This window comes from Polyergus mexicanus, unplaced genomic scaffold (genome assembly GCF_030449975.1).
Source record: "Polyergus mexicanus isolate NDT 795.1 unplaced genomic scaffold, iyPolMexi1.0 SCAF_24, whole genome shotgun sequence".
Lineage (NCBI taxonomy): Eukaryota > Metazoa > Arthropoda > Insecta > Hymenoptera > Formicidae > Polyergus > Polyergus mexicanus.
The window spans coordinates 859335-881957 of record NW_027223344.1 but is presented as its reverse complement, the minus strand read 5'-3'; the positions used below and the strand labels follow the sequence as shown (position 1 = coordinate 881957).

Below are 22623 nucleotides of genomic sequence, written 5' to 3'. Positions count from 1 at the left end.
CAAATAACTCTATTGGATTTTTCAAAATAATAAAATTTATTTTTACCAGTAAAAGAAAAAATCTCGTACAGTTTTAAATTTTATAGAAGCGATTAATATATAAAGTAGATTCATTCGAGATCATTTTAAGATGATTTTTCCTCAGCAAAAATGTCAAGGTATCAAAAACAATTTCCGTGTTATAAGCGATTAAAAAAGAAGGGCTTTTTGCAAACTATAAACTTTGTAAAGAGTTAAAACTATACATTAGTTAATTTTAGATAGAGAGAGTTTACTTTAATATAGAGATGAAAGAAAATTTTAATTTAAGGTTTAGTTACAAAGATATATGATGGAAGAAAATTGGAGAGAAACTTGCAAAATGATGTCTCTCGACATTTTCGCCGAGGAAAAATCATTTTCAAATGATCTCAAGAATCTGTAGATGGTGCGGGTAAGTCTAGGACACCCTGTATATTCGGCAACATTTCGCGATAGAGACTCTAAACGTCAGACAGTTGGTAGCCAATTTCTTTCTGCATAACCACGTGTTTTACATAGCTATTAAAATTCACGAACGAACGCCTGCATCTCAGCTTACATGCATTGCAAGCTTATCTTTGTATCCTCTCGCTTCTTCCCGTTAAAATGGGAACGCTGATCGAAGATGTGCATAATGGAGAGAGAGAGACGAGAACACGAGCGCCTTTGTGAACTCCGACTGGCGCGCGAAGCTGATCGGCGTGCGGTAAAACAAACGCGAATTTACTTTTGTTTGTCGACGGAAAACTTCGAAAAGAGAAAACAATAGCCGGGGAGGAAAAAGACGACGTGTTTGTGAACCGTGTATGAAAGAAGCGCGACGGGTCGTCCGTACGGGTCGCGCAAACGTCCGCAATTTGCGACGCGGAAGAGGATTCTCTCTCTTTCTCTCTCTCTCTCTCTCTCTCTCTATCTCTCTCGTGCGAAAGAACAGTGGTAAGCTTCGTCGTCGATCGTGTGTCGGACATATTCATCCCGGGCGCGAAAAATTTTTTTAACACCGAGACGAGAAAATCTGGTCGCGCGACGCTTACTTGAAACGATTAAAGGAGAAGAGGAGAGCGAGTTGTGCCGGTTCGTGCACGCGGTACGAGATGAACGGTGATCGGTAATCGTCGCGAGATAAGAAAGAAAGGAAGAAAGACGCGCGACGAGATGGCCACAATCACGAGCACGACCTTCTCGAGGATGCTGAAGATATTGCGGGAAAACAATAATGTCAAGGAAAAGCGCGAGGTTTTAATCTATATCTCCAGGTAAACTGTCATCAGTCCACTTTCGCGAAATCTCTTGCTCAGCATGACAAGAAACGAGAAACGCGAGATATTGTGACGATTTTTACGTGAACATTTATTTTATTTCACAAAATGGATGGAATTCGAAAACCCCTTTGTGCGAGATAAATTAATGTCATTGGAAGAATCATCAGCATATTAAATCTCCTCCATTTTATATGACGCAATTTCTGCATTTATAATAACATCTAAGATTTAAAAAAAAGGGAAAGAAAAAAATTATATAAAAAAAGTGAAAAAGTTTGCAGTATGATCCTTTAAAGCTATAGGTTTAATTATTGCATTATTGCAGCTTGAATTATGCTATTGTTATTTATAGATAACACATATGTGCGCTTATATAATATATTATAAATGTGAAATAAAAATTTATAGTTATAAGATTCATAATTCACAACATCGATGTGCTATTAGTATCATATATTAGATTTGTACAGAAAAGATTGAATAGGTTTAGTATAAAATTATGTAAATGGAGCAATATCATTGCATCTAAGATATATATTTATAATAGACATTGTTCAATGTATATATTATTTAATAGACATTGCATTTGCATTTGGGATGTGACAAAACATTTTTTCCGGCATTATGTAAAGAAAAGATCATTAATATTACATTGCAGTCAAGCTAAAAAATTAGAATCAAGCGGTGCTATTAAAGAAGAGCGCTACAAGGAGTTGTGCAGGCTGATCATAGAAGCATTTACAAAACACGAGGGAATTATGCAGAATGAGGCAGTAGGTGCACTTAATGCCATTGTAAAAGAATTCCAAGCGCATTCTTTACATCTTTTCGAATCGATGTTGCAGACGGATAAAAGGACAAGGTTTGTTTTCTTAAATTTATATTGTAATAAATTTATGTACTCTAGACATTTTAACAAGATACTATATTCTTGATTGATCTTAGATTAAAAATACTTAAGCTATTGGAGATAGTGGAAGACAATGCTATTTCTGCAGCTGCCAATGATGGACAGGCTTTAAAGTTTTTTAAAGATTGTATGGATAATGTGCAATTTAATTTAATGGAATGGTTAACACCAACAGCATGTGTAGATAATTTGCAAATGTTGACAAAGATTGAACATCAACCCTTATCAGATGAACAAAAATTAGATGAGGATACAAACAGTTATGCACTTATTCTTTTGAGAAGATTGTACAGATTTGCTGCCATAACATTTGATCAAAATGTTCAGAGGGTATAAACATGTGCACAAATTGTATTATGAATAATTTTTGAAATTATGATCAGAAAGGATATTATATATATCAATTTTTTTTAGTTTGATACATTAATAATGGAGAAAATTATAATACTGGCCTATATGGGACATAAACGTCAGCGTGGTCCTGCTTTGAAATTTTTGCAGCAAGCTATTGCAACTAACTCGTCATTACGTATTCGTAAAGATTATCCTGATTTATGGGCACAATATAAGACTAATTTACAATCCACATATTGTAAACGTATGTTGCTATTAGTAGCAGCGTGTGATCCAGATTGGACTATTCAATGGAATACTACTATCCAGTTCCTTGGTACTGATCTTCATCGTGGTGCTAGCCTCATAAACAATTTGCTGAGTGTTGAGGAAAAAGCCTTCAAGTCTACTGATCCTATTACACGAAGGTGAAACTATTACAGTTTTACAATTAAAAATTGATTATTATTATGTATAAAAAAAATAATATAGATTTGTTATTATATTGCAGACAAGCTTTCCTCTCATGGAGATTGTTGATTGACAATTTTGCTTTAGATCATCAAGAACTTGCCACTGCTAGAAGAATAAAGTTACTTTGTATTCCATTGAACACTAAGAACAGTAAAACCGAATTAATTGCATTAACAAAATTAGAAGTTTGGTGGCATTTAATTATTAAATTGTATAAAGATATTGCAAAATTTGCTACTCCTGTTATCACCCAATTTCTAAACTATTGTTTTGGACCACTTGGAGATACACCACTGCTTTCTTCCAAATTTGATGTTGTTGCCTCTCCGGGCAAAAGATTTTTTAAGACAAAAGTCGTTGCTGTGGATGCTTTGTGTCAATTAGTTATCGCAAAGGAAGATCTCTTTGCAGTTTGTGCTCCAATGTTAGAAGAAAGACTTTCTCATGCTATATCTGATGAAGTATTCCAAGAATGTTCTAAAAGCATTATTCACAGTGTGGGAGAAGCCCTACTCATTCTCGGCCAACTTACAGATCAAGAAATGAAATATCGTTTTCAGCTTAGTAAAACATTGTGGGCAAACTTGATGATATATATAAAGAATATAAAACTTGAAATAAAGGTTATTAATAAATTTAATTTTTCTATTTTGTATAACATAAAATATCTATGTATTATGGCAAATGTATTATATGCCCTTACAGGACTCTCTGTATAGAGATGTGGTACTAGTCATAACTGAATTGGGAAACCATATAGATAAGATTATGGTAAAAGACATGATCTTCAATGTAATTTTGCCGGATGTTAAGCACATTATTGAGAAAGCTGAATTTCATGATAATGCATTGCCAGAATTGGTATTAAAACTTTTATCACCGCCAATACTTGATGAAGTGTCAAGATATATGTTGTATGTATAAACTAAACTTGCTGAGATCATATTCATATTTCACAATATTTTATATTTATATATTATATAATATCTATTTATTATTTCTATATTACAGAGACCATAATAGCGATGCAATTAAGTGCCTTCTGGAGCGATGTTTGAGTCCAGAATTTACATATTCGTCAGGTGTGCTTGGATTTCTGGAAACAATAATCGAAAATCTAAAATCAATGATTGATGTACATAAAAATATGTAAGTCTAAAAAATTTTAATTATAATATATTCACATGTTTGATAATAAATGAATGTATTACAGGACAGTTTACATCGAATTATGGTCTATAATAGCGCAGATATTAACAAAATATATGATAAACTATGAAGCTATAAATGGAAATGAATATAATTTTAAAACTGTCAAATTGGTTTTATCACTCCCACTTCGATATACATGTCTGGAAAATCTTGAGCAGGTTAGTTAACCTAATTTTATATAAACATTTTTGTATATTATCACATGGCTTTATTTTACAATAGCTTTTTTTTATTAATAATTTTGTAGATACAAAATCAAGCAAAGGTATGGAAAGCTTTATACAAACAATACGAATTACAATCAGATTCGATAAGTGCAGTGAAACCAAACGAAATCTTACTGGATACTGCAAATATAATGCGGGAATGTTTAAATACAAATAAAAATTGTTGTTCTTTTATTGTAAATTGCTTAGATGCTTTATTAAGCACCCTCGATTATGAATCCTTGTTAGGTATGTATAGCCAATTCTTATATTTTATATGAAATAATGTTTAGAATAATTGTAATACATACTCTGTATAATTCATGTTTTAGCTCAAGATGAAATTCCATCCATTGTACATCTCATACTAGATGTTATAACAATTTCGTTTAATAATGCACAAAATCTTAATTCTGAAATAGCTCTGAAAATGTTATCAGCTATGCTTATTACTGTATATGGACATAGTCTACAAAAAGTAATATCATATTTGCATAGTTGTAAATCAGTGATCAAACTTATACTTACATCGCAAATAAAGACACTTTTTAAAGAGGTATGATATCAACATTTTCTTTTATAATATAAAGCATTTATTTTTTGATTTGTATTGTTATCTAGCTGTAATTTTCTTCGTATTAACAAACTTTTGTTTATAGGTTGCAAGCATGTGGGAGTATATAGTTAGTATTTTGAAAGGACTTAATAAACAATTGAATCACGAACTTTTATCGTCGTTCAAAGAAGCAATTATAATTGCAATGAATCATCCTAATCCAGCTCTAAAATCTTTAACGCAATCTATTTTTGAAGTTCAAGATTGCTTGGATAGTACCGCTAAGTGCATTTTAGTTGAAATAAAAGAAATAATAGAGAAATCACATTCAAACTCTGATAGTATTACAAAGAAAAAAGTAGAAGCAGAACAAACAAAAGAGATACGTATAGCTGGGAGTTTCTTGAATAGAAAATCTGCTAATATAAAATCAGTATCCAGTAAACCACCAGAAAAGAATGATAAAAATACGCTTATACTACCTGAACCTGATTCGCAAGTAAATAATATTTGTTATTTCATGTTGTGCATACATTATTTTTATATCTTTGTCTGTATTAAAATTTATTTGTAGGATTATGTGTATATAAAAACAGATTTGAAATTTGATGTTAATCGTTTGACCGAACATCAAAAAGAAAGTTTAAAAAAGAGAAGAGAAGATATACCAGCATTATATAATGATCTTTCTCAATCGTCCTCACAAAATTCTCAGAACTTACAAGAATGGTTTGACAAAGTCAAACATATTAACGAAATAGATAAAACCAATAATAGAAAAAGCGACACTATAGCTCAAAAACTTATCGATAATGACGCCAACAAGGAAAACAAGATTATGCAAACAAAGTTTGCTAATGTAGTGGATAAAGTAATTGATACCCATAGTAGCGAATTGGATGTAAATATTGAAGAAAATATCACTGATACTAAGCAAAATGAAGATTTAATGAAAGAAGTTGAGATAGTGGATTCTAACGAAAAACAAGAAGAAAATACAGATATAGCGAAACAAACAAATTTGGCTATACATACAGCAACTTTCAGTGAACAAAATACTGCATCAAAAATGGACGAAAAAACGGATGCTACAATCACAATAACATCTATTACAAAAAGATTAAATTTTGAATCACGAGAGGAATTTCCTGAAGATAAAATGCAAGAACGACAATCATCTCCTTCGATGTTAGATAGTATCAAACGACGACATTGTAATAGTATAACAAGATTAAATTCATCATTAAAAAGTGATGAAGCTATTGAAAGTCAAAAAGATCCAAATATACAAAGAATGCTGAGAATGAAGATTGCTCAGGAAAAACCTGGTACAAGTAGTAAGCAAAAGTCAGATGATGACATTAATATTAAAGAAAATTCTAATGAAAATAAGAAAGGTACTAAGCGTAAATATATGTCGGATACTGAATCGGATGGGATTATACAACGTCGAAAGCGAAAAGGTTTTAATGACGATAATGGTGAAACATCACGAGGCAATGACTCCTTGGACATAGATATGGACAATGTGAGTCAACGTGTGAAAAATGAAATGTCTCGTTTAAAAATCGATATGGTATTTGACTGTCCTGTGGTCAATCGTCGTCGATCTAAACATTCGGATGAAGGAGGAAAGGAAACAATACAAGAAATTGATGCAGGAAAGAAACATGGATTAAGAAAATATGGGACACCTGACAATAAGAGTTTTAAACTGAAGTCTCTAGATGCGAAATTTGTAGATGGATCAAAAAGATTTCCAAAAACGCAGGAGAAGAATACAAAAGATGCAGATGATACAGATCAAGGAGTATTTAAAAGACGAGGTAGAAGAAATACAAGACAGGAGTCTAATAAGAATGATTTAGACATTAATAAAGAAGTTAAAAAATCCAGTGATACTATTGACAAGGTACCTGAATTGAAAGATTCGAACACAGATATGACAGATATAGTTCCAGCGTCTAGCCAAACAATACAAGATATTGTAATTAATAGAGCTCAAGATGAAAGACCCGATGCAGATAATTCTAAATTTACCAGTTCGAATGTAGAGTCCTTAGAACTTACTGAATTAAACAAACAGAGTCAGGATGAAGTTGAAGATTTTGTAGAAAGTTCACAAATTCCTAATATTGATGTAAAATTAGATAAAATATGTGGCGAGAAACAGTGTTTTATTAAAATTGATAAAATGGAGAATATTCAATCTATTAAAACTCCTAATATGATTATGGAACAAAATTATGTACCTGAATCTATCTCCATGGATTGTGACGATAATGTTGTATCTGATCCATGTGAACAATCGAATGAAGCTAATCCTAACAATAATACAGAAATGAATGATGAAGGAAATAAAGATAAAGATAGTATAAGTAAAGATTTGATTCAGGAAACTAATAGTTCCAATTTAAAGATTATAATTCCAGGAGATCAGAAAACAATTGATAATTCGTCATCGATCAAATCTATAAATATAACTAGTTTTTCTTCGCCGAAAAGCAGTGTTAAAGTATTTTCTAAACTTAAACCATTCACAGGACGTGCTGCTCATATGCTAGGTTTAGTTACAAAGCAAGCACAACTCGAAGGTGACAATCCAACTATTGTATTAGAGGATGAATTATCTTTAAAAAAAATAAAATCTAAGGATGCAGAGAATGATACAAGTAAAAAAACTTTAGCAATTAAAGAGATCGATAAAATAGGCGGACCTTCTGGCAGTCGACAAGAAAAGATTTTCAGCAATATGAGATCAGCCGATTATTGTATATCTCCATCGACACACACATTTACTACTTTGAAAAACGATGGCGAGAAACTTTCATTTAAACTGGACAAGAATACATCAGATTATTTATCAATGGAAATTTTAGTTGACAAAGAAAACGAAGGAAATGCATCATCTTTATGCGAAAAAGACGATCTACCAATATTGGAATGGTCAAGCGCTAATCCACCTTCATTAACTGCATCACCGAGTGCTAGTATTCTTAAACGTCAACGATCGAGTGTACCAGAACCGGATCTAGATTCTTCAACTCCTAACAAGGTATTTTTTGCAGTTTATTTTATATTATTATATATGTATGCCATATTTTAAGAACATATATACAGAAAGACACTTCTAAATTAAGAATTATTTTTGATGTTATCAGAGAATGTTATCATGATAAAAAATCTTGTGCTACATATATTTGTGTACTGATTGTCTCTATATTTTAATGTTTTTGTCTTACTATAAATTTTCTCTTTTTCTTATACATAGATTTATGAAATATATTTAAATGTTTTTATTATAGCGAAAACGAGTGAGCTTTGCAGATCCACCAGTATCAAAAGAAATGGGTTATGAAATATCAAATACAGAATTTTCACAAAAAACTAACAAATATTCCATAGCGCGTAGTCCCATACCAAGAAAGGATTCTCCACTTAGGTTCAAACAGACCAAGCTTAAATTTGTACCAATAGATGCAGAAAAAGTAATAACTGAAAACGATTCTCTAAATGAAAGTGACACTGAAGCTCTTTTGGAAGCCGAGAAGAAAAACGAGTCACTAATAAGGATATCTGAAGTGAATTCTGTTGAAACTATGGATATAGATAAGCCAGATTCTGGCGATTTTCCAGAAAATGATAACGTTAGCGATAACGAAGCAAATACTCGCGCGAGAATAAAAATCGACGAAAACTTAGGAATAGCGCAGGAAATTGAAATAACTGCGGTTTCAAATGCTCCTTCTGTCCCGGAAAATCAACAGACCTTATCTTCTAAGGATACTGAGCAAAATCCTATTGACACTGCATCAATGGATTGCATGGGAATAGAAGATTCCGAAACGCAACAAGATATCTTTGACGGAACGGATACGACAAATAATATTGCACCAATCAAGATGAATAACGATGACATTAATATATTCGTACAAAATAATTCGGTAAATTCTATTAAACTGAACGTGATCAATGATTCTGTGATAGCGGCTTTATCTACCAAAGATGACAATACGACAAGTATGGAAGATACTGTAGACATCCAAAATATCACTGAATTGAATTCCACTGTAAATACAGATGAGATATTCTGTGGAAAGCTGATACGTACTAGCACAGAAACAACGGAAAACGTAATGGAACAGGATACTTTACCGGTAACGGACTCAATATTTGCGAGTTTACCATTAATTCAAGATTCTTCTCAAAACCAGGAGACTCAGAATAATGTGGAACCTGATCCCGAGCTTCTGGATTCTACGCTGCCTATTTATCCAACATTGTCATCGTGTATGGAGCCCATCGACACTATCATTGAACTATTGACTTATCCTCTTTGGAAAAAGAATTTGTGTACGTATCTCGCGAATAGAAGTTTGCACACGATCGGTGATTTTGCCCAATTATCGGAACGCGAAATTAACAGAATACCCGTGAAAGGTAAATCAAAGACTGAATTCGTGAAGAAAGTGTTAGAACATTTTGAAAGTACATGCGTGCTGCAAGCAGAATCTTCTGATATCGAGTCGAATGTTAAAATACAATCGCCGATCATACCGTTGGATGAAACACCAATTGTATCAACCACTGCTCTTTCACTATCTGTTGTCGAAACGGAATCTGTGACAGATAACAATAAATCTTTAAGTTGTAGTGTGTCGCTTAATCAATCTATCGGAGATGTTTCCGATAATCTGCCAAGAGAAATGTCACCTACGGGATGTTTGGATAAAACAGAATCTATCAGTGATATGGATAATTCAACGGAACCCATATATTCTAAAAATTCCAATCTGTCAGTATCAGAAAATGAACAGACAAGTGTGAAAGAACCAATCATTGTTGAAAGTTTGTCTAAAACATCCACAGATAATGTTAAATCCGTCCCAATTGCCTCATCCTCCAAAATCATGTACGTAATTGTGTCTATGTTCTTATATAAAATATTTTTAAAAAATTATATACTTGTACAAATTTTTTTTTTTTTTACATTTTTTGTAGTACTGTGAGTGAAGTAGTATCATCTTCAAGTGCTAGCATGGACACATCGGAAAGTCATGCTAAATCATCAAATGTATATGACGAACTTCTCATTACGCACTCCTCCGTTGGCACTAATACCGAGGAAACTGGTTCCGCGACGCCGAGCGTTCAAAAAGTCACAAAATCCGTTGAGTCTCAAATGGCGCTTGCGGAATTATTGGATGAAATTGATGTAAATCTGGTATTGGGAAGCGCGGTCAGAAGATGCAGTCCCGAGGCAATTCTTTTACAATACAAGGTAAATTTTGTTCAACTTATATCGATTACACTGGTGTTATCAGATAAATGAGCAGGAAATTAATCTTTAGGTAAAGATGGCACATTCGAAAGAAAAGGAACTAGTGAAGGAAACTATTAGAATGCTTGGTTTGCAAGACAACCAGCAAGTCAACGATATATCGTTAAAAGCAGCCTGCCGTGCATGTGGCGTCAATAAAGTCCTCCTTAGATTGCCCGACATCTTCAGTTATGATAAACAGTTTTTTGATAAGGTGCTTAAGGCATATAGTAAGAAACTTAGCATAGCTAATTGTTTGAACGTTTTCGATTTTAATCAACTGAAAAGCGCGATCTGCCAAAAATGCACATCGTCTGACCTCGTTGAGATGCTTTCGGAAAAATTAAAGCAAGAAGACCAAGATGGTATCAAGCAACCCATGACAGAATTATCTAGTTTGAACGCTATGCTAAAAAGATTGCCGATGGATGTGATCATTAGTCATACTGTAGCGAACGAAGAGCTTATTCCGGCGTCGGTAATTCTGGACATAGCTTTGCAGAATAATAGCTCGGGAGATATAGCGCAAGCATTAAAGCAATCCCCTGTTTTGGCTAGACGCATCCTAGACAAACTGTGGACATCTCAATTTACGATCGCGCATATCGATAATAGTGAAGTATCCAAAGAGAGTTTGCTTAATATTTTTCAAAGCGTGTGCTCTAAACTGACCGCGCAAGAACTGCTACACGCGTATCACGAAGCTATGACAAATAAGCTCATCACAAAGAAAGAAAATGAATAGACTGGATTTAAAGTTCTAGGTTCAGTATCAAATAATATGACTGATGTTTGTAGAAATATTGACGCGTCTCATATATCCAGAAACTAGTTATTCTCACACTTATTTCATTTCTATAGAATTCATAGATTGACTTAATTATGACAGTCATGAATGTTTTCATTTGTGTCACGTAATTAATGATAGGTTAGGTTAGATTAGGTTGTTCACTATACTTGTTTTGTAGTTGTTACCATTGATATTTTAATCAATACTGTAAGTATTCATCAAGTTTATTAAATGATGTATTTGTCATAATTGTAAAACATTTATGTATTAGAAGTTACATTAATCCTCGCAATACCAAGCCATGTTTCATCGCATATGTTATATAGTGACGGGATTATTTATATCATTATATCTTTCAAGCAAAATTGATTTGTTTGTATAGAATAATTAATAATTGTAGAAGAGAAATTATGCGAATGTTTTTTTAAAACAAAAAAAAGCTTTCTTAAACACAAATTAACAAAAAAGATAATCAGTATTTTCTTATTTTGTATATACTTGTTATTTAACTCCTTTCCCCTTTCTCTTTTTCTTTTACTCAATTCTTATTTTTTTTTATTTATATTTTATTTATAAATTACTATCTATTATTTTTTCATAGATGTATCTAGAGTGGAGAAATGTAGGTATTTAATTACATCTCTTGCTAATTTTCATTCAAGTCATTAGTCTGTGTTTCAAAACATTTTGAGTTTTATTCGAAGTTATATAATATTGAAAGTCTTCATAGAGATCTTGAAAGTTTTGATTGGTCTTGAATGATTTCTTAAATATCGATAAAAATGTTGTTTCAATATAATAAATAATTTTTATTTAAATAATTTTTTTTAATCATAAATATGTTAGATATTTATTTATAATAAGTCAATATTTTTTAATTTTCTTTCTCTGAAAGAAAGTTTATTAAAAAGTTCAACATTCTTCAAGATAGCAAAAATTTTTTAAGATTTTCAAGATTGTATAAATTTCGAATAATATTCAAACTGATATGAACTGAATTTCTCATAATATATTAAAATTTAATACAAAGTATTTTGATTTCCATTACTAGGTATATTTTACGTATTGATTTTACATTGTATTATTTATATTTATAATATATATTTTCAAGATTTTATTAAAAATATCTTTTATGCATACAATTTATATCTTTATCTCTTTTTCTAAAACAAAAAATAATAATTTAATTAGTATAATTTATATTAGTATATCTTTCAAAAGTTTAAATCACTGCAAAGTAAAAACATTATAAAACAAACAAATAGTAAACGCAAAATATATCTTTGTTGGTATTGCGAAGGTTATAAATATAATTACTTTTCAGTCAATTATGCCATATTGCAGTACAATTTGTATATTTGCATATTGAAGTAAAATTTCCCGCAACTTAGTTAGAAATCTATTTTAAGTGCATTAAAGTTGATACAAAAAAGAATGGACCATAGAAATTTAAGATTTTCGAGTTTGATTGAATTTATACAAGGTGTCCCGGACCACCTGCTAATGGCAAGTTCTTGAGAAAGAGATCATTACTTTTTGCAAGTTTCCAATTTTTTCCATCATATATTTTTGTAACTAAGCCTTAAATTAAAATTCTCTCTCTCTATTAAAGTAAACTCTATCTGAAATTAAAGAATGTAGTTTTAATTCTCTATAAAATGCAGAAGCCCTTCTTTTTTAATTGCTTATAACACGAAAATTATTGATGCCTTAATATTTTTGCTGAAGAAAAATCGTCTCCAAATGATTTTAAAAATCTGCCATTAGCAACAAATGGTCAGGTAATTCTAGGACACCTTGTATATAGTCACAATTTTGAATTTTTGCATTGTCTTTTAGTGCTTGGAAGTTCTCAACGTTCAAGATTTTTCTTTCCACAGTTATTTCGTATAATTAGTAATGTTACATCTGTTAATTTGTGGAAATCGAAAAATCTATTTTTTAATATTTTTATTAAATCATTAAGAACAGAATCAAATTTTGAATTGATATATCGTGTTCCCGATCGAATATAACAATTGCCGTTTTTAGAAATAAGTATCCTATGAAACATCAAACGTAAACAATTATCAGTAATTATTTATTTCTTTGGAAAAAAAAAATCTTTTTATTTATTAAATACATACTGCATGTCAATTTATATAGATCTTTGTATTGTGATCATGATCCTGAACATTTTTTTGGAGTTATAGAGATATTTCGGAAGAGAAGGGGTTGTGAAACAAAAGAGCGAATGTTAATAAGAATTTTTTTCAGAATCACAGCTTGTGAGATGAAAGAAACATCCCTTAACATTTTTTGATGGTTAAGATATTTCAACATTGCAACATTAATTAATGCGAATTATGTTTAAGTTTGCATCAGATAGTAACTTGATTCGTATAATCTATACCTTTTAAGCATTCAATTAATTTAAGCATTAAATTTTTGTTTGGAATTTTTGTGTCGTAATTCTATTAATTAATTCTTTTCTGGTGTCGAGTTCGTACACATAACACACGCACCATATATTTACAAACTTAAATACTTTAATGATTAAGCGACGAGTTAATCAGTTTTTACGAGTCTAATTATGTATTATTGTAAATATATATATGTACGTATATCACTGACATATTGATGGATGATCGATATATTTACTGATTAATACGCTTTTTATTATCGTCTATTATACCTAATGCAACTGTATGAATATAGTCATTTTTACGAATAAGTATGAGGAACTAAAAAATCAAAGCCTGCAAATTATGGTAATTTACATATGCAAGAATATGTATGGATGAAGTGAAATATATTGATTAATCTTTTCGAACGAAAATAAAGAATGGTATCTCGTAGTTTTAGTTATGCCTGTGATTAATACATGCAGATATAATTATTCATTATAGTGATTATATAATCGTATAGATTAATTAATACAAAGAGCGACAATGAATATCCTGTAACTTCTTTTCGATTTTCCTTATGATAGCCCACTGAAAATTTTATGTATATGTAGAGAGTGTAAATGTCTTCTACAATATAATAATAAAATGATATTTTATACGAATTATAAACTATAAAAAAAGTTAACTTTGTTCAATATATCCTTGTAGCGCCTGTTTAAAGTATTCATTTTCGGCTTGTTTCAGTATCCATTAACCATCGCTTAGTTATTCAATCTAATTTTTATTATGAAACCAAAAAATGTTGAACGAAAGTACAATATATTTTATCTATTAATATAATTTTTAAACAACAATATATAAAATACATTAATTAAGTCAATCTATTCGTGGATTATCAAATTAATTAACAAGTTCCTCTAAAATTATAAAATACCGAAAAATTTTTTATTTCTAATGATTAAACATTTAATATTTAATTAATAAATTTTTCATAAAAATAATAGGGTATCTAATCCTAATTTTTAAATAAACTTACTTAAATATTATTTATTATTAAAATAATTAAATTTTTAATATTTATTATATTTCACCATAAATTCAATACATTAATTTAATAAATTTTATATAAATTATATTTTTTTAAATAATTATATTTAATTTATTTTTATTTTAAGTCTAACAGCAATTGCGGGCACTTTTATTAATTAATAATTAACTTTAAATTTCTATTAATAATTTTCATTAAAATAATTATTTTATATATTAAATTTTTTAGAAAATTATTTAAATTTTTTTATAAATTAAATTATACCAAAATTTATTTATACATTAAATTAAAAAATAAATTTATAAAAAAAAATTTATTTCATTATTTATTCATATAATAAAATTACTAATTAATTAATAATCACTGGTATTAAATTTTTACTGTATACACAAATCATATAATATTCTCCCCTTATTACAGATTTTTTCTACTAATATTAATTTATTTATTCATATAATAAAATTACTAATTAATTAATAATCACTGGTATTAAATTTTTAATATTAATTATAAAATATTATTATTTAAATAAAAATTATATATTTATATACCATTATATATTACAGGTCATACTTGACAAATGGAAAATCTCAGAGAAATACAATTAATAAATTAAAATTTAATACACGTGCGTGTATATATATATATATATAATTATATTATATGCCAAAGAGATAGAGAAAGAGAGAGTATATTGTGTGTATATAATTTATGTTAATGTTTTATTTTATTAGAACTCTGTCGCACAGAGTTAAATTGAAGAAAGCTGGAAATTTAATGCTTCAAAATCCGCAAAAGTATCAGGATAACACGATAAGCAAAGAGGTAGCAAAGAGGTAAATTATAGAAAACGGGAAATTTAATGCTTTAAAATCCGCAAAAGTATCAGGATAACACGATATGCAAAGAGGTAGCGAAGCGGTAAATTATAGAAAGAAGGGAAATTTAATGCTTCGATATTCGCAAAAGTATCAGGATAACACGATAAGCAAAGAGGTGACCACCAGTTATCGGGCGATAATTTTGGTCGGGCCGGTGGGCGGTAATTTCGGTCGGGCCGGTGGGCGGTACTTAACCGCGCCTGTATCGATTCGCGTACGTCGATCGGTGTTGCGGCAGGATATAGATCCTCCCCCTGAGCGGGACTTGGCGCGCCGTATTAATGGCGAGTCCGATTTCGTAAATGGCGGTCGCGTAATTATTGCCGGTTCGCGGATAGCGCGTTGTCGTTTCGTCCGTGATGGTCTTTCCCGTGGAATTCAGGAGTGCAACGGCCGACGGGAACACCCGTCAATTGCAGGGAACACCCTACTGGATGATCGCCGTTGCACGCAGGTGGACGGAGTTGTTCGAGGTGTCGAGAAATAACACAACTTATATCAATAGGTATATGACATTTTTATTACAGGTTATACTTGACAAATAGAAAATCTCAGAGAAATACAATTAATAAATTAAAATTTAATACACGTATATATATATATATATATATATATATATGTATATATATATATATATATATATATATATATATATATATACATATATATATAATTATGTTATATGCCAAAGAGATAGAGAAAGAGAGAGTATATAATTTATGTTAATGTTTTATTAGAACTCTGTCGCACAGGGTTAAATTATAGAAAGTGGGAAATTTAATGCTTCGAAATTGGCAAAAGGATAATCAGGATAACACGATAAGCAAAGAAAACGTGCAAATAAAAATAGTTTATATAATATAAAATATTCTAAATTGAATTTTGCAATTATTCGAAATAAGGGATTAACATCAATCACAAAACGTAGCATGAAAATTCATTAATATGAGATATATATTTTGATATATATAATAATAAAATAACATAACAGCATATTATATTTTACATAATTCTAATAGCAAAAATATTACTTGATGAAATTTTTCTCACAATATCATATACATCATTATTACCATAAAAGCTCACAATAATTGAGAATTCTGCAGAATATATCATACCATAATCACTTACACATAATTTTTTTATGCCATATTTTATTTTAAGTGCATTTTAGTCTTAAATATTATAGCCCAAATATTAAAGCAAGTTCCTTAGAGATTCTCTCAAATATACTCTCTATTGTAGAAAGCATTACGTCCATTAGATCCATCTAAAATGCAAGAGAGTAAATAAAATTTAATTTTTACTTTATTTATATATAAAAATATAACCAAAATATATAAATGATATTGTGGTTATACAATATATTCTTTATTATTGACATATTAACAATAAGTATTACACAATTTTTTACGTAAGGATTTTCTTATTTAAAAAATAAAAAACTTACTATTAGCATTTGATATTATTTTTACGAATTATTTTATATACACACAATAATACAGTTTTCGCATATATATATACAATATATAATTTTTAACAAAAACATTAAAAAATATGTAATACTGTTTGTTTCATGATATTATGTGAAGAGAGAGGAAGAGAACATTATTAATTAAATGTACAGTATACATATAAATATAAATTAATAAATATAAAAAACCAAAAATTATATATTATATAATAATTTTATACCTTAGGTCGCGAGAGGGAGAGCGGAGCAGAATTTGCTTCAACTATTGGATCAGCTATAACATCGGAAATCGAGACAACCGTAAAAACGGCAATGAACAAAAATAGATATACTTTTGTATTCATTGTTGCAAACTTACGTGCGACTTTTTTGCTTATCGTGTTCTCCTGATACTTTTGCGGATTTCGATGTATGCAATAAAATATTCATTTTTTAAATGTCGTCAAAATAGCCCTTTGACATATATATATATATATATAATATAATTGTACATAAAATATTTCGGCAACGACTTTTCAATAACGTGTTATTCAGCCTTGGTGGCGTAAACATTGGCGCGCTATTGTTTACGTATCATGATTTTGTTATTACTCATACAGCGACACTTGAATAAGAACTATAGTGGGGTGAGACGCTCCGTCGACATCAAATTCCTTTCTTATGTGTTATCATTCATACGACGACACCCGCGCAGTAAAGTAGCTGTGCGAGACGCTCCGTCGAATTCGTTTCCTAAACGCGATCGCGACAAGTACCGGAAAATAATTTGATAAGATAATTATCTACTTATCTTTTAAATACATTACCACAATAAGAAATAATTATTTCTTCAGAAATAAAATTTGGAATTAAATATATTTTCGACGCTTTATCGTTTGACTTTTAACAGCATCTAAATATGATTCGGATTAAGATCGAGCAATTAAACAATCGATTCGCAAAATCGAGTAATTAATACAAGACATCGCGATACGTCAATCGTTTAATAAATATAATTAATCATAATTTAAAATATATTTTATAAACTTTAATATTCCCCGCGTATATATATATAATATAATTGTACATATAAAATATTTCGGCAACGACTTTTCAATAACATGGTATTAAGCCTTGGTGGCGTAAACATTGGCGCGCTATTGTTTACGTATCATGATTTTGTTATTACTCATACAGCGACACTTGAATAAGAACTATAGTGGGGTGAGACGCTCCGTCGACATTAAATTCCTTTCTTATGTGTTATCATTCACACGACGACATCCGCGCAGAAAGTAGCTGTGCGAGACGCTCCGTCGAATTCGTTTCCTAAACGCGATCGCGACAAGTACCAGAAAATAATTTGATAAGATAATTATCTACTTATCTTTTAAATACATTACCACAATAAGAAATAATTATTTCTTCAAAAATAAAATTTGAATTTAAATATATTTTCGACGCTTTATCGTTTGACTTTTAACAGCATCTAAATATGATTCGGATTAAGATCGAGCAATTAAACAATCGATTCGCAAAATCGAGTAATTAATACAAGACATCGCGATACGTCAATCGTTTAATAAATATAATTAATCATAATTTAAAATATATTTTATAAACTTTAATATTCCCCGCGTATATATATATATATAATATAATTGTACATATGAAATATTTCGGCAACGACTTTTCAATAATATGATACTCGGTCTTGGCGGCGTAAAAATTGACGCGCTACACCCACAGAAAAGATTTCCGGATCTAATGCTATTACTCTTCAATCTATCATAAAATAGGATTCATATAGCGACAATCATATTTATTATTGAAAAAGGAATATTTTAATCTTAAATGGAAAATTCTTCAATCTAGAATAAAATGCCTAGTAACGCCACCGCATATCGGTTTCGCGACGGCTATTGTGGCGCTAACATCAAGTTATTCTAAATGCAAGAATATATAAGCTTAGATTTGTATATGTTACTCTTGTCTCAAGATAGTAAGACAATCTTATTTAATTCGAGAGAGAAGAAAAGGAATTATTGATTTAATTTTAAAATTGTTTTATTTTTATACTGCATAAGGTTGTAATACGATTAAATATATCAAGAATATTTTTTGTCTCGTTATCAGAAATCCTTTCTGAGAGTGTATTGTTTACTTATTATGATTTTGTTATTACTCATACAGCGACACTTGAATAAGAACTATAGTAGGGTGGGACGCTCCGTCGACATCAAATTCCTTTCTTATGTGTTATCATTCACACGACGACATCCGCGCAGTAAAGTAGCAGTGCGAAACGTTCAAATCTTCGTTAAATTCCTTTCCTAAACGGGATCGTGACAAGTATCAAGGAAAATAATTCGATTTTGTCGCCCCTTTTGCTCGAAGTAATCGGTAAATTGTCGACTCGAAGCGTGATTCTCACGTGAAGGTTCGATCGTGACGAAATTTGAAAGTGCGGGAGTGTCGTTCAAAGTATCGCGCGTACAAGTGCGGAAGTAATCTTTTAATAAAAGTGCGGGAGTGCCGTTTAAGTATCGCGTGTGTAAATCAACCTGACAATGAGAGGAGGAGGAGGCCTAGGAGAGGCATCCTGCGCCAACGGAGCAATCCTAGGGTGAGTATTTATTATTTGTATATTAGTTGTTGAAAACCGCGTACGCGCATTAATTACATCTTTTTATTTGAATAAATTAAAGAAAAAAAAATTAAAAAGAAAGACTTTTACATAAATTCTATAAAAATTTCTATATGAAGAAAAATCTTTTTATGATCTATAAAGAGGTTCTTACAATTTGCATTGTATGCGTCGAATATAAAATATTCCGTATGAAATATTAATTATATTGTAAATGCTGCTATAATTTGAGTTTTATATTTGTATGTTACAGACAACGTAGCCTCAAGACCAACAACTCCGCTGCTGCGCATCAATGCCGGTGAGTGATGAACTTAATTTTATTTTGAGGTAACGGATTCGTAGATATTGTAGATATAAATATAGATTATAGATTAAAAATAGATCCGTTGCCTTAAAATGGATGGGCTAGAAGAGATATATAGATTAAATTATATAATTTTTAATAGATTTTTTAATATGTATTGAAACATATTAAAGTATTAATTTATAATATAATTTCTCTACAATAAAGTTGTTCATTATTAGTATTAAAGCGTGGAATGTAATATTGTTGAAAAGTTATTGCGTGAAATAAAATATAATCAGAAATTTATATCGTACCATGACTTTCTCCAATGGACAGTATACGCGCTTTTAGGTTTATATATACTTTTTGATTATTATGATTAAAATGACATCAAATACAAAATACAATATAATTTGAATAATTTTTACTTATTGTTAAATAAGAAAGAAAAAATTTTTAACTGATTTTTACGTTTGTATCTAACTGAAATTTATCCGAATAATGTTGCGTTTGTCATTTCATTCGCAAAAATTTTATTAATAAATTAAAATTATTTCAAAAATATAAGAAATATATTTAGTTTAAAAATAAAGGAAATATAAAAGTTTTATAAAAATTTTTATATATTAAATAAGAGCACTTTGTTTGACATTAAAATAAATTTATATAAAATAGTTTTTAATGTGTATCGGTGCGCACTAATGCATCCAAATAATAAATTCATAAATATAAAAATTAATTATCAATTAGAAAAAGCATCTTATAAGAAATTGCAAGCTTCTCTCTGCTTACAATAATTTTAGCACCTATTATGAGAATAATTACGATTAAAAAATTGATACAAGACATAAAATATAGTTTTCGGCCTTGGCGGCGTAAACATGAGCACGCTATTATTGTTAACGTATTATGGCCTATCAATCGCACGGCGACACTCGAACAGTAAGGTAGTAAAGCGCGAGACACTCCGTCAAATTCTCTTTCTAAACGAAATCGCGATAAATATCGGGAAATAATTTGATACGATAAATATAAATTATCTTTTACATATTTTAAATAATTATACCGCAACAATAAATTTCGAGGCACGTATTTAGCGTAATGTGTATATACATTTAATCAAGAGTTGAAATGATAAATATCAAAATTGTAAATGTAAATTGTTTTGTCGCGATGTTTCTTTCCCTTTATAAATAATAATTATTTCTCTAAAAATAATTAAGATTTAATTATATTTCGTCCGTCCTGCTTTTTCATTTAACTTTTCGACGATTTAAATATGATTCGGATTGAAAACGTATAAAAAAATAGTCGAATCGCAGGTCCGAATAATTAAAATGACGATAAGTTTCGAGACATATTAATTTATTAAATAATTGATCTATAATTTAAAATATTTTGCGGATTTTGAAGCATTAAATTTCCCGTTTTCTATAATTTATCTCTTTGCTACCTCTTTGCTTATCGTGTTATCCTGATACTTTTGCGGATTTTGAAGCATTAAATTTCCAGCTTTCTATAATTTAACTCTGTGCGACAGAGTTCTAATAAAATAAAACATTAACATAAATTATATACACACAATATACTCTCTCTTTCTCTATCTCTTTGGCATATAATATAATTATATATATATATATATATATATATGTATATATATATATATATATATATATATATATATATATATATATATATACGCACGTGTATTAAATTTTAATTTATTAATTGTATTTCTCTGAGATTTTCTATTTGTCAAGTATGATCTGTAATTATTTTCTATACAGAATCTTATTATTCCTAACAAATTTTTGATACTATTACCAAGTGACTTATAACTTTATTATTTAATTAATTAATTATAAAGTTGTCTTCTAATACTAATAAATTATTTTATAGTTTAAATAAAAATATTAAATTGCAAATTTAAAGAAATTTTTTAAAAGATAATAAATTAAAATATAAGAATTATAAAATATATTATATATTAAACTTTGAAGGTTTAGAGTTTTTATTAACTTAAAATCTTAAAATAATTTAAATAAGTAAAATTATTAAAGATATAATTATTCTAAAATATGTTAATAATAGTAATTTTTTATAATTAATAAAATTAAATTCAAAATAATAAATATTATTAAAAAGTTTAGATTTAAAAATAAATAAAAATACAGTTATATTTATTAAATTAATGTAAGTATACATTAAAATAAAAGAATTTTAGGGATTCTAGATAGATTAAGAGATAATATTAGGCATATTAAATTAAAATTAATATAAGAGTAATTATTAAAAAAAAAATTAGAGTATAGTTTAAAATGAGGAAAAATAAGGCAAGTAATAAATAAGATTAGCCTATAAATAAATATGTAAATTAAGCATAATAAATTTTTTAAAAAAATTAATATTAATATTCATCTGGTTTGGTTAATTGATGAGTATGTTAATAATATTTTAAAATTAAGTAAATTAATTATTTTAATGGTAGAGATATATGAAGATGAAAGAATTAAAAAATATATGAATAAATTATTTATTTCAATAATTGAAAATATATAAAATGGAGTAACATTTTGAATAGTTAATAAGATAAACAATGTATTTCATGGCATAGTTAAAGATATTGAAGGTATTCATAAATGAAAAGGGGGAATTCTTAATTTTAATATTAAAGATATAATAAAATTTAAAATAAAAAAGTCATAATTGTTAAAAAATAAATTATTAATTATTAAGGAAAAAATTAATATTAAAGACGCTATAATTTGAATAATATAATATAATAAAGTTCCGAACGACGCGTTAATTTCTTAAAAAATTACTGTGATTTAAGA

The 22623-nt window shown here is 29.2% G+C and overlaps 1 protein-coding gene across 1 annotated transcript; it reads left to right on the top strand.

Moving 5' to 3' along the window:
- The first annotated feature begins 513 nt into the window (after window positions 1-513).
- Window positions 514-12057, top strand: LOC138942929 (telomere-associated protein RIF1). The gene is made up of 15 exons (XM_070313423.1): window positions 514-1277; window positions 1942-2145; window positions 2229-2523; window positions 2608-2954; window positions 3038-3623; window positions 3706-3914; window positions 4012-4149; window positions 4214-4370; window positions 4460-4667; window positions 4751-4974; window positions 5078-5473; window positions 5549-8029; window positions 8280-9886; window positions 9976-10255; window positions 10326-12057. The coding sequence occupies exons 1-15, from the start codon at window positions 1177-1179 to the stop codon at window positions 11037-11039; spliced, it is 7947 nt and encodes a 2648-aa protein (XP_070169524.1). The 5' UTR covers window positions 514-1176; the 3' UTR covers window positions 11040-12057.
- Window positions 12058-22623: the final 10566 nt, after the last annotated feature.

Bases quoted from the DNA above. Each gene is read 5' to 3' on its own strand.
- LOC138942929 (XM_070313423.1), top strand. From the start codon at position 1,177: ATGGCCACAATCACGAGCACGACCTTCTCGAGGATGCTGAAGATATTG. The intron at 1,278-1,941 runs GTAAACTGTCAT...ATTACATTGCAG, and splicing joins GTTTTAATCTATATCTCCAG to TCAAGCTAAAAAATTAGAAT. The intron at 5,474-5,548 runs GTAAATAATATT...ATTTATTTGTAG, and splicing joins TACCTGAACCTGATTCGCAA to GATTATGTGTATATAAAAAC.